Here is a 13015-nt window from a genome sequence, read left to right on the forward strand (position 1 = left end):
CAGAAAAAGCAACAATACCAACTTCTTGAATATTATGCCTCTCGTTCATTGGTCATCTTGGGGACAGTGCAAGAAAGAGGAATCCTTTTGGCCTCTTCTTCATTGATACCCTTTCTCTGGGCACCAGTTGGGTTCTACTTATATTGGTGGTAGCTTTGTTCCAGCACCTAATAATAATAGTCAACCCCCCCCCCTTTTTTTTTTTTGCTTTGCAGACTGTTGAGAACTAGACCTCTGTTTGAAGGTCCCTCCTCTGAAGACATCACCAGTGTGTGGAGCCTGCCCCACACCTACCTCCTGCCAAACCACGGCCTTTACTTGCGTCTTCCGGTGTTTCCCGTGCGACCCGTCCTGTGGGAGTGCCTCGTGGGCTGCCCCGGAGTTCACCCCACAATCAGCGGCACCAATGGTGAAGATGACGAGATCCAAGACTTTCCAGGCATATTTGCCCTCCTGCCACCGGACCTACAGCTGCATTCATTGCAGAGCTCACTTGGCCAATCACGATGAACTCATTTCCAAGGTACATGTTCCCTGCAGGCCCTTTCTTGCCTCTTCTTGGGGAGGGCACTGGCACTTCCTGCTCCTAAGGTTGCACCGGTTTGCTAACTCCTGAAGAGACTGGGATAGTTGTACTCCATCTTTTTTTATGGGTAGGGCTGACCTGTATAACTGTCTCATTCAACTCAGAAAGAAGTCTGGGTTGTTGTTTTTTTTTTTACATTTTAATTTGAGAATTAGATGTCATTCCAACTGGAGACTTTAGGGGCTGGCAGCTTGTTGGCCAGAGGAAGGGGGAGAGGGTGAGAAGTGATGGGAATCTTGTGCTCTGCTTGCTTGGTTAGGTTGGTGGATGAACACCATGTATGCCTCCATGAATGCTGCCTCCGTGAAAGTGACTATTAAGAAAAGGCCAGGTGGTAGGACGGGGGGAGGTGTCTTGTAAAAGGGATTTATTATCTGGCAAAAGAGAGGATATTGCCTTTAAAGTCCCCAAAAGATTTTGAGATGCTTAAATTGCTAAGAAAGGTGGTCTTTTGAAGAAAATGACCCTCAAGCCTTCAGGAACCTGTCACCTTTGACTACAGTCAGCAGAGACCTTGGTCGTAGCTCGCTGAGATTGGGACAGGGGTTTGGGCAGTAGTGGTGGAAGGAATCCTTTTGCAGTAGTTCAGTTCAGGAACTAGATCTTTAGGCATCATCCTCAGGAGAGCCTCCTCCCTCTTGGGTCTGGATTCCCGTGAGAGGAAAAGCAAGTTTTATTTGGCCACATTATAGGGAGAAAGGGATTTTAAGGGACTTTTCCCTTAAAAGCATCTTTCTCCAGAGCTGTGATTTGAGGCCATTAAAGCAAAGCAAAAAACTTCACACAAACTTAGATAAAATTAAAAGGAAAAGAAAGTGTTCCTGGAAAAAGCCAAGCTGTCAGTTGACTTTGTGGTGCTTTGTGTAAAAATATTCTGCCAGGATTGAGCCTGGGCACTGGGCAGGTTGTATTAACACGTTGTAGAGTTAGGGAGCTCTGGTGGCCTAGTGGTAAGAAGCTGTGCTGCAGTCTCAAAGAACGTGGTTCTAAAGCAACCTATGCTCCATGGGAGCAAGATGGGCAGTCTGTGTGATTTATTGCCCCTGAAAACCTGCTAGAGGGTCAGCCATGGGCCGGTTCTGACTTGCTGATTTAGGTCCAGGTGGTTGGAGCTTCCTCTCACGTGAAGTCGAGGTTACTTTTCTAGGGGAGCAGCATCAAAAACAATGAACCCAAGTTTCCCCCCAGATCTACTGAGGATCTATCACAAAGAATTGTGCTCAAAAAAGAGGGCAGGACCCCTTTCCTCAGTTGCTGCTAAGGTGCTCGGTCCTTCCGAGGAAGCTAAGGCCGCGTTGGGGTGAGGCTCTCACTTCATCCGGTGACTAGCACCGCGTCCGGCAGCCTTGAGCCTAGTACCAGCACACCATGGGCTCACCTGCATTTACTCGGCCCCCATCCTGCACGACGATGAGGTGACAGTCACAGAGGATAAAATCAATGCCCTCATTAAGGCAGCCGGTGTCAATGTTGAACCTTTCTGGCCTGGGCTGTTTGCAAAGGCCCTGGCAAATGTCAACATTGGGAGCTTCATCTGCAATGTGCGTGCTGGTGGACCTGCCCCAGTAGCCGGGGCTGCACCAGCTGGAGGACCTGTCCCCCCGACTGCTGCTGCTCCAGCTGAGGAGAAAGTGGAAGCAAAGAAAGAAGAATCTGAAGAGTCTGATGATGACATGGGATTTGGTCTTTTTGACCAAACTCCTTTTGTAACATGTTCAATAAAAAAATCCTGAACTCTTAAAAAAAAAAAGAGGGCAGGCATCACTTTCTTTGCCTCTGGCTTGGTAAGCCAGTCGAGGGAGGGAAGACAGATCAGTCAGTGATTATAGAATATTCTTGACCAGCTGGCTGATTTGATAGAGGATGTGAAGAAGGTGGACCACACATCCAGCTGCATGGCAGCAGTTCTGAGGTCCATTGGTGCCTATTTCTGGTTCATGGGGTTACTGGTTTGATATGTTGATGGAAAGGATAGCTGACTTTCCCTGAAGGTCTGTCATGATGGAGGTGTCAGCTCTGTCCCTGCCTGTGCGAGCTCCGTGAAACTCGGGGTGGAAAGCTACCTGGAGCCCTCATCGTCTTCTCTTTGGATTGGGCTTCCATTTGGCCCCACTTTTCCTTCTCACTATTTCTGCTATAATTGCTCTTTCTTTTATGCTATTTTATTTAAGCCAGTCTTTAGCTTCTCTCTGTCAACTAATCTCCAGTTCATATTTAGGGAAGATTAGGAGGAGGCAATTGCAAGCTTGGAGAAGACTTCTAAATTGTCCTTTCCCCAGAAATCTCTAGTATCTACTGAGGAGGCCAGGGCATTGTTTTATTTATTTTTATTTTTAATTGATATTATAGCAAAAGTTTACAGAAAACTTGGATTATCATGCCTTCATTGTTTCACATTTTCTTCCCTAAACTCTTCTTTCCTTAGTTCACTTTTCTCTTGCGGCAAATGACGGTAGTACATTAAAAAAAAAAGTTTCTAAGCACGGTCATCAATTTAAAAGTGTGTGGCAATGTGTTAAAAAGATTCTTTTGTCAGAGCATTGTTTTAATACAACAGATGCCATGTATCATAAGAAATTTGGGTACTAATTAAGTACTTTTGGGAGGATGATGAAAGATTTAATATTTACTGAGCACCCACTATGTGCTAGAAACAGGTCCTTGATACTCCGTAAATGTTATCTGCCTTAACCCTCATAAGTCTGTAAGGTTAGCAATATTAGTTATATGGGCGATGAAACTGAGAGTCATAAAAGCTTTGTGCAATTTCTCAGATTAATAATTGCCAGGACTGGAGGTTCAGAGGAGAGAGAAGGGTTACTCTGAGCAGAGAGATCAGGAGAATTTCTGCGAGAGGTGGGAGTTGAGTGAAACACTTTTCTGAAAAATGAGCAGATGTTAAATATGTGGAGATGGCAACGACATTTCAAGTTAGAGTTCACTCTTTGGCCTTCTATACAGGCCCTTTAACAATCTCTTAGAGCCTAACTTTTGTGTTGTCTCTTGCTGGTCCCTCTGATCTTTGCTTAGGCAATGAGAAAGCAAGCAGTGAGCCTGAGTTTGCAGGTAGGGCAATTTCAAACCTATGTTCTTGTACTAAGATCATTCCGCTTCTCTCTCACGAGTTCTTAAACATTAGTAAAACCTGGAATCATGTCTTTGTATCTCAGCATCACACTGGTGGTAAGAGCTCAATAAATGAACAAATCAACAACAACAACAACAAAATGGGCAGCTGGAGTTTGAACATTTGGAGCGAATTAATGATTGGCAAGGGGAACAACAACTCTGCTGGCTTCTTGTCCTCTTTCCTGCTGTTTTGGGGGAGAAAGGTTCATTCCCAAGTTCAGGCCAAAGACAGCACAAGCTTCAGTTTCATTGCTGTGGCTACAACCGGTGTACAGATGGGGTGCATTAGAGCTTGATGATTTAGAGAGTTGAGTTAAATGCCCAACTGTGGGGGAATAGTGAGGGAACCGCACTGGCCTCATACAAAGATTTCTTTATTTCACTACATAACCACCCCCGGTGTTAAATAATCTATAGATGCTTATGCAAGTCCACTGGTTGGAAAGCCCCCTCCTTGGAAAATGGCCCTTTCTTTTCATCCCCCCCCCCTTCTCTTCCATTTAAGAAAGTTCAGTGAAAGTCCTGTTCTCCCCTTTTGACTTAATCTCCTACGCAGTTTCAGTGTCTGTCCAGTGGGAGTTGGAAGCTGGGTAGCAGATAACTGGAGCAGCAGTGTAATTAAATGACACTTTATACTTGTAATAGTCTTTCATCTGAAAGCTTGACATTCAATGTTTGGGGGGGAAATTTTTTTTTTTTCAGTTGGCCTTCATTATGGAAAAAGGCATGAGGTCTGAGGAATTAGCTCTCTTGAGTGTATGTATGCCCATGCGGCAAACTGAGAGTAGTACCTAGACTGAGGCACTATGATTTTGTAAATTCTTTAACTGTTAGGGTCTGTCTTGATGTGGTGATGGAAACAATTCTGCACTAGACTCTCCGCCTTCTCAGTTCATTCTAGATCCCTAGAGGCCCACTTGTCCACAGTTAGCTATTCCAATAGCTGAGTCAATTTTTGAACTCCAGAAATGGGTAAAATAATATTTGTGTGTCTTAGCAAGAAGCTAGCATTTTTTATGTACCTACTATGTGCTCCTTTTCATTTAATAATCTATACCACAATTCTGTGGAGTAAGAATGTGGGTTTGTGTTTTTTTTTAAAAGACAGGAAATGTTTATTAAGGAAGCCTCACGGAAATGAGTGGGTACCCTTCAAGATGAGGGTAGAACGTTTTGTTGGTTTAAGGATTAAGTTTACCTCATTGAGTTGTTATGAAGCCCAGATGAGGTCATGAATATGTGGGTGGTTTGCAAATTACAAAGCTCTATGCAAATATGAAAGTAGTCCCTGTTGCGTCTTTTGGCCAAGGTAAGGCGGAGTCACTGGGACTGTTCCAGGCAGTTTAGGTTAGCCAAGACAGGTTTACTTTTGAACTTTGGAGCATGGGAGGAAAGGGTGGCAGAAGTCAGTGATGGCAAAGCTGAATATTCCTGTTTTGAAATGAATTTGCTCTGTAGGATGGTAGGGACTTGAGGGAAACTCTTTGAATAGATGACCAAACTATCTAGGGAATGCGCTGAGGTCTTTCTTGGGGGTGTTGTGGTCTAAATGCTGGAGTGTTGGCATGTAGAGGTATTTTGAGTTGGCATGAGGAATTCTCACACTGTTATTTCTCCCTTAATGGTACAAGGCCCAGTATAATAAATAATATACTTTGGCTATAAAAGAGTAGCTTCAGCTGAAACAGTTGCCTTGAGTGAGAACAATTTAAAGACTCATTTTTGTGGAACCAGCCTCTCTATTGGGGAAACTTGGATCTTCACAACACTTTTACCATAGATAAGCCCCCCGTCTGCCGTCCTTCCTTTGCCTTTGGCTAACCTTGCGGTGGCATTAAGGAGTAAGCTATCCATTGTGGGGTGCCATTGAGCTAGCTTTGACGTAGAGCAACCCTGTATACATAAGAACGAAATGTGCCTTGCACCATTCTCACAGTCTCTACTGTTCTTAAGCTTGTTGCCTTACTTACTGTGTCCGTTCCTCATGTTGAGGGTCATCCTCTCCTTTACTGACCACCTATTTTGCCAAGCATTATGTCCCTTTCCAGGGACTGGCGCTTTCTGACAGCATGCCCAACATAGGTGAGATGATGTCCAATCATCCTTGTCCCTAAGGAGTGCTCTAGCTGCATCGCTTCCAAGACCAATTTTGTTTGTTCTTTGTCCATCCATAGTTTATTCAGCAGTGAATTGGAAGCATCTATGTAAACCCCTTTTTGAGTTAATGTGGCTTCATTCCTACTTGGGGTTGTTCTCATGCTCAGAGTTCTTGGAGAAGGAAGTGTTGTGTAGGGAGTGTCCCATGCAGATAAACGGAAAAAACCCTTTCACTCACATTCAAAAACAATTTAAGTTAGTGTGTGAAATCTGCGGATAATCTTCCAGTGACAAATACAGAATTCTCAGCATTGAAGATGTTCCCAGTCTCAGCCCCTCTTCACAAGAATACAAGCCACAGTGACCAGCCTTGGGACTAGGAGTCTGTTTTTCCTGTCTCCTCAGAGGTGCTCCACGTGAGGATCCCTGGCCTGACAGCTCTCACCTGCTGAGCAGCTTGTCTGAGGCTGGGAACTCTTAGGAGGCAAGGTGTTTTTCTTTCTCTGTGTGGTTCCATTGGGTCTGCTGTGGTGGCATTTTGGTTTTCTCCTCCTGACTAGAGATGAAATGCAACACTGAGTTGAGAAGAGTGGCAGGGAGTAAAAATGTTTGAAGCCTCGTCTTGATCTCACAGCTGCTGAGAGGCCAACTCTGCCCTCAGTTTTCCAGCCGCAACTTCTAAGCACTAGGGCTCTGAACTTGTGATTCTTAGAAAGACTTGTACACTCAACACACAGTGGGTTTAGAGGTAGCAGGTGTAGAGGGAGTTCTGGTATAGAAGTACAAAGACCTATCCCATCCTGTCAAGGGATCCTATCCCCACCTGGTAGAGATCATTGATTCTTGCTACTCACTAGTTTGTATTTTTAATGTATATTAAAATAAATACCCCAGGTTACTAAAGTAAAGTATTTACATCCTGAAGAACTTCGTGCAATTCAAGTGCACAGTGTCCAAATATCTTTTCATGTCTTTCGCTCTAGGTGCCCTGGAAAATGTTATGGTCAACATTAGATTTTATTAATAGTGTTAGTAGCAGTTACGCCAGCCCAAGCAGTATAATTCATAAAGAACATGAACAATGGGATGTAGCTTTTGAAGATAATTATTCTGTGAGCTTCTCTAACTGGCAAAATATGTCTTGAGCTCTAAATTTAACCTGGGAAAGGTTTTGGTGTCCAATGGATATGTGACATAATGGAATTGTTTTTTAAAAGAAAAGCCACATTTGAATAAAATTAGTATTGCTATTTTGGCAGAATGAGGAAAATAAAGCAGCCACCAGATTGCATGTCAGCCTATAACTGTTGAATAAAAAGTGAAGTTTCTGTTTCTAGGATAGTGAGGCCCAAACTCATTGGTATTGATAGACTATAAAAAAAAACAACACCCAGCAGATTGGAAACAAAGGTTCTCAGCTGTGACCCATACCAGAGTGGTTGCCTTTGCTTCTTTGCTGTTGAATGTTGAATGTCAGTGTTTCTTAAAAAGCATTTCTGAAAAACAAAAGCAAGAGTGACACATTATGGAAAGTTACAACATAACTCAATAAAGCCCAATTTCAAAACACAATTCCACCAATTTGGCTTTTGTAAAGAGAATCATATTTCCAAGCTCCAGCTGACTTGACTTCTTTTCCTCAGCTATTTGACCTTTAAGAGAGCCCTGTGTCCTGGTAAAGAAGTGCTAGTCCTGGAGGAGTGATAAGCTCTCTGTTGGCCTCCCAGGGAGGGATAACAGGTGAGCCAAATAGGCACGAAAATCTATAAACAAAGCTATGACAGTGTTTCTTGATTACAAAAGAGAAACCATTTGGAGTCTGTAAAAGAAAGTAATTTATGATACCAGCTTTTCCCCAGAACAGAGCTGAACCAATTCAGGGTAAACTGTAACAGCACAGGGGGTAATTTGTATAGCACAAAGTTGTTAGCTGATACTGAGTCAGCTTTCAACTTGTGACATCCCCATGCACAGTGGACTGTTAAAAATAATCCATAAGAGTTTTTAATTGGCTGACTTTCAGAATTTGTCTGTCTACCTAGGCTGTGTTAGTCTGGAAGTTCTGAGTCCTGTTCAGCATCAGAGCAGTGTGTAAGCCTCTACTGGCAGCAGTGATGACTGGCATGAGGTTTACTGGTGGAAATGGAATGTGAGTCTCAACGTGGAAGATAGATATGCTACCATTGAAACTCTACTTCCCATGTATTGCACAGTTGGTCCAGAATGGAGAGAGACAAGGGCATAAAGAGGGGGCAGGTGGGAAGTATGCAGAGAGAAGTTGTTCTGGTTAGATATGGAACTGTGTGAGCACAGAGTAGGGAAAAAAAAAGATGAGGTCAGATTATTGGAAGACTAGAAGTCTTGTCAGCAGTTGGGGTGCTATCAAAGGCTTTTGGGTAAATAATATAACCAAAGCTTCGCTGTGTAGTTGTTGTTACATGCCATTGAGTCAGAACTGACCCAAAGCTGCTTCTCCAGTTGGGTTTCAGAGGTAGCATGGGAGATTTCCCATCTTTCTCCCACAGAGAATGGAGGATTCGAACTGCACACCTTTAGGTTGGTAGTGCAAATCCTTACCACTAGGCCATCAATGTCTTTGAACTATGGTATTGGAGTACTGAATATCCCAAGGAATGCCAAAAGGAAAACAGATGTGTCTTCAAGAGGGTGTATGTAGCATGTTCCTTGAAGGCAGAGATGATAAAGTTTCCTCTCACATTCTTTGGACCTCTCTTGTCAGGAAAGGCTGTTCATTGGAGGAGGACATTATGGTGGAGGGTCAGGAAAGAAAGACCTTCAACCAGGTGGATTGACACAGTGACTGCAGCAAGTATGGTACAGGATATAGGATCGGGTACAGATCTATTTTCATGGGGACCCCGAGGGTCATATGGACTCAATGGAACCTAATAACAGGCCACCAGAGGTCCCTTCTAAAAATAGCTTTGCTTTTAAGATGTTGAATGTTGTGTTTGGCAAGCTTCTAGGGAAGAAACTGGAAATGGGGAAGCTGGTTTATATGCCTGGATATATGATTGTCATTGACCACTGCTGGACTGAAAGACAGGGATTACTGGCTTAAAAACAAAACAGATCACTGTAGCCATGAAAAAGAATTGCATTCAGGAATTCACATTCTTCAGATGTGGGTCAGACCTGCCCTCCAGTCATGCCTGTTTAGTGTGAAAATTAATGATCTGGTCACAAGCAGAGTTGTTTACCAATTGATTGTCAAGGGAGCTGTCAGGGATCAAGTCTGGTGAATCATCTTCGTGTTTTGGTTTTGCTGCAGACTACAGGCAGCTGGAGCACAAATCTGCTCAAATGGGATCTTTCTGTGTGGTTACTTTAAATACCAAAAGGAAATGTTGATTTGAACTATGAGGCGTACTCTGAAAATTAACTGTGGTAAAAAAATGCCTGTAAGGTTCCAACTATAAGATTGGTTTGTACATTAGTGTCTCGGCATTCAGCAGTGAGATTGGTACTTGTCATCTGGTGCTTCTGGACACAATGCTGAGAACCTCTTCTCAACCTACAACCTAGTGCCGCTCCAGGGAAGCAAGATGTGGGTGCAGGACCTCTTCCTGTGTTTTTAGTTGAACATTCCTTTTGACCTCCGGAATGGGGAAGCTGCACCGTTGCTGTTTTGGATGTTGTATTTTGGGCTTACCTAGATAGAACGTACCAAGCAGAAAGGGATTCAATAATATTTCTTGTGCTCCAAATAATATGCCATTGTCAGGACTAGCAGATAAATCCAGCATGATTCATGTTTTCAAAAACTTTTTTAGGGAGCTCTATTTGCCTACTGGTTAAAGAATTGCTCTGCCAACCCAAAGCTGCACAGTTCAGATCCACCATCTGAAAGATTGGGCAGTCTCCACCTGTGTGATTAATAGCCTTTGAAAACTTATTGGAAAATCAGCTATGAGTTGCTTCTGACTTGATGGCAATGAATTGTTTTTGTGATATGATACATGGAAGACCAAAGAATCTTACAGACTTATGTTGGTGTTTTAATATGTAATTGCTGTTAGCTATTTGTTGAGCACCTACTGTGTGTCAGGAACTCCTTTAGATACTTACTCTGTCAATTTATAATATGCCTTCATGATGGGTATTAGCGATTTGGCCAAAGAACTGAGGTGGGATTCAGATCTGGGTTAATTAGTTTTTATTTCTTTTTCAATCATAGCTTGTCAGTGTTGACCGTTGCTCCTATTGGCAATAGATGTTTTCTGGTCAAGGATCTCTGGTGGCCCCATGATTAAGTGCTTGGCTGCTGACCGAAAGATCTTACTCATGAAAAGTAGGTGTTCTGCTTCCATGAGGTTTACAGCCTAGGAAGCCCTGTGGGGCTGCTCTACTCTGTCATAGTCACTAGGGGTTGAAATTCACTCAATGACTTCTTTTTTTGGTTTCCCTTAGTGATACATAAATGGCAAATTCTATCCCCCTGCCCCCCTCATTATCCCCCTTGCCTAGAGAATTCTTGTTTATTAATTTTCTACCCATTCTTGGAGACCGGCTTGGTATTTGTTCTTCCACATTCCAGCTAGTTTTTCTGGTACATCCTCCTATGAATTTCTATACAACTCTCTTCCTAGCTGCCCATTTGGTGGTTAATGATTGTCATCTTCTAGGATTTGCATCATTGTGGTTGAGTACTTTTTTTTTTTTTATGTGTAGTTGTTTTATTTTCTGATGAGATTTTAAATGTCCTAGAGTCCTAGGACTCTCACACCTTAATAGCTGGAGGAGCCTTTGAACCTGATTTTCCTCTTTAACAGTCCATTTTGTAGATTAGGAAACCAAGGGAGAGGAACTGTGTTATTCTTTGTATTTTATACCCACCTACCTCTTCACCACACTTAGCTATTGCATGGCACATAACAGTTGCCCAAATGAGGGCGTTGGATAAGGACTGTCTTCAAGGTTACATCCAAATCCAACATCATCTGATTCTAATAGAGATAAGAGACAACATTGTTTTTAGCTACTGTGAGTATGCCCTCTGCACATGCACAATGGAACTGAATGCTGCCTGGCCCTTTGCCATTCCTATGATTAGTTGGGTTTGGACTATTGTGATTCATTGGACCATTATAATCCCCATGGCTTTCGCCAATTTTTAGAAGCAACCCACCAGATCTATCTTCCTAGTCCGTTTTAGTCTGGAAACTCTACTGGCACCTGCTCAGCAACCTGGCAACTTACCAGACTAACAAGGGTTGCGTAAGAGGTAGATATTTTATCACCAGATCACCAATGCCCCATTGAGCACATGCAAGGAAGTGGGAATCTTTGCATCTCTGTAGGGAAGATGAGAATTTTATCACATCATGAGTACCTCCTTCGAGGCACCAGAGCTTAGGTGATAGCATATAGCCGTTGGGTCAGACTACTTGGGTTCAAACCTTGCCTTCTTTCCCTAGTTGCCCTGAAAATTACTTAGACAACCTTTCTGTGTCTTAATGACCTCAACTGCAAAATGGGAGTAATATTAAGATTAGATACCTGGTAGGGTTTCTTTGTGGAAATTAATTGAAGCAGTCGACATAAAAGTAATTACCACAATGTGTGACAATAATAAATGTTCAACAAATGCTGATAGCTCTTGTTATTGTATGAATATTCATGAAGCAAATCCATAGAGGCCAAAGTAGATTAATGGTTACCAGAAGCTACTGGCAGAGGCAGGGCAGAATGGTGAGTTATTCTTTAATGATTACAGTTTGCTTGTGACGCAATGTTTGGAAGAAGATAGTGGTATGTAAGTTGTGACATTGATGCCCCTGAATTGTATGCATAGATATGGATAACATTTTCAAATGTTTTAAAATTTATTTTACCAATCTCATAAAAAAAAACACCAAAAAACAACCAAAACCAAACCGCAAAGTGAGATTTCTAAGTAGGGTCTGGCACCTGGGAACATTGGCTGCATCCTTTTTTAAAAAGAAAAACAAATGAAAAAGGTTTATCAAGGAATTAAGATAGAAGCATAGTTGGTGAAAGGTAGGCCATGCAAAAGAGTTAAAATGAAAAAGAAGCAGGAAAAGGAGTAAAGGACCCCTGGAAAGACAGTATTGAACCCAAACTTTAAAACATGTTGTCAGCAGAAAAGGAGAGAGAAAGAGCTACTTTTTAGAGTGTCAGCTACTGCCCTTTGGCCATGTGGTTGTCAGGGGTGTTCTGTGGCCTCTGTAGGCACTGAGCCTCTTGTTTCTGATCATTCCAAGGGGACCAGGCGTAATTAAATAGCCACCTTCACTGGCTCCCTGGGGCTTTACCTGCCAGCAGTGAGGCCTCTCTAGAATTTCAGTGCAAAGTCTGTGCTTGCCTTCTTCCTTTCTAGTGTCAGCTGATTATTTCACCCCAACCCACACATCAGCCATTTACAAAGACGACCTCAAAGTGCTGTGACAAGAGCGGCCCAGGCAGCTGGAAGAGAACTCAGGGGCCTCCTTGGTGGAGCAGTAGCTAAGAATTGCTTGTCACTTTTTTGTTCACTCTGGTGAGGCCTCCTTACCTTAAAAAAACAAAACCAAAGAAAGACTCTTTGATACCTTTGTTCCCTCAGCACTTCAAGCCTGATGACCCTGTGACCTCCTCTCAGGGGTCATGGCCTCCAAGCTGAGGAGAGTCTCAACGCTCTGCTTCCTCCTGTGCTTGCCGGTGACTGGACAGTGAATCAGGGTGGGGAGAAGATGAGATGGCTTCTTCACCAGCTGCTGCTAAAAACAACAGCTAATCAGTCCATAAATTTCCTCCTCTTCAGACCACAGTGTCGTCAAGATGCAGAGCAGGTGGCACTGCCTATCCCCTCCCCCTTCCTCAAAACACCCACTGGGGAAGTCTTAGGGTCCTTTGAGGGACCACTGAGGTTTGCAATCTCTTGGGGCCCCGCAAAGAGCACTCACTGTAACGTCAGCTTTCCAAGAGACAAGCTGCCTCTGGCACCAAGCCCCATTGTTTTTATAATTCTAGTGAGCTCTTCTTACTTGCTAAATATTGGAGATTCAGAAGGAAAGAGATGTGTGCCTTGCCCTCATCCAGCTTCTGTCCAGTACCCTGTGGTTACTAGAAAGCCCAGTGTTTGAAGCAGCATCTCCTGGCTGGTGGCAGCAGAGCTTAGCCTCCCAAGATTTCCTGCACAGCTGAGATACCAACATTTCCATATTGCTTTCCATCCAATTT

At 43.2% G+C, this 13015-nt stretch overlaps 1 protein-coding gene across 1 annotated transcript in view; it reads left to right on the forward strand.

Moving 5' to 3' along the window:
- The first annotated feature begins 266 nt into the window (after nt 1–266).
- YPEL2 (yippee-like 2 (Drosophila)) overlaps nt 267–13015 on the forward strand; it is a 37684-nt gene continuing 24935 nt past the window's right edge. The window contains exon 1 of the mRNA XM_006899435.1: nt 267–523. Within this exon, the coding sequence (XP_006899497.1) occupies nt 407–523 (117 nt within the window). The 5' untranslated portion in view covers nt 267–406. The remainder of the gene's footprint in view (nt 524–13015) is intronic.

The sequence above is a fragment of the Elephantulus edwardii genome, unplaced genomic scaffold (genome assembly GCF_000299155.1).
Source record: "Elephantulus edwardii isolate Elephantulus edwardi_28Jun2011 unplaced genomic scaffold, EleEdw1.0 scaffold00257, whole genome shotgun sequence".
NCBI classification, from domain to species: domain Eukaryota; kingdom Metazoa; phylum Chordata; class Mammalia; order Macroscelidea; family Macroscelididae; genus Elephantulus; species Elephantulus edwardii.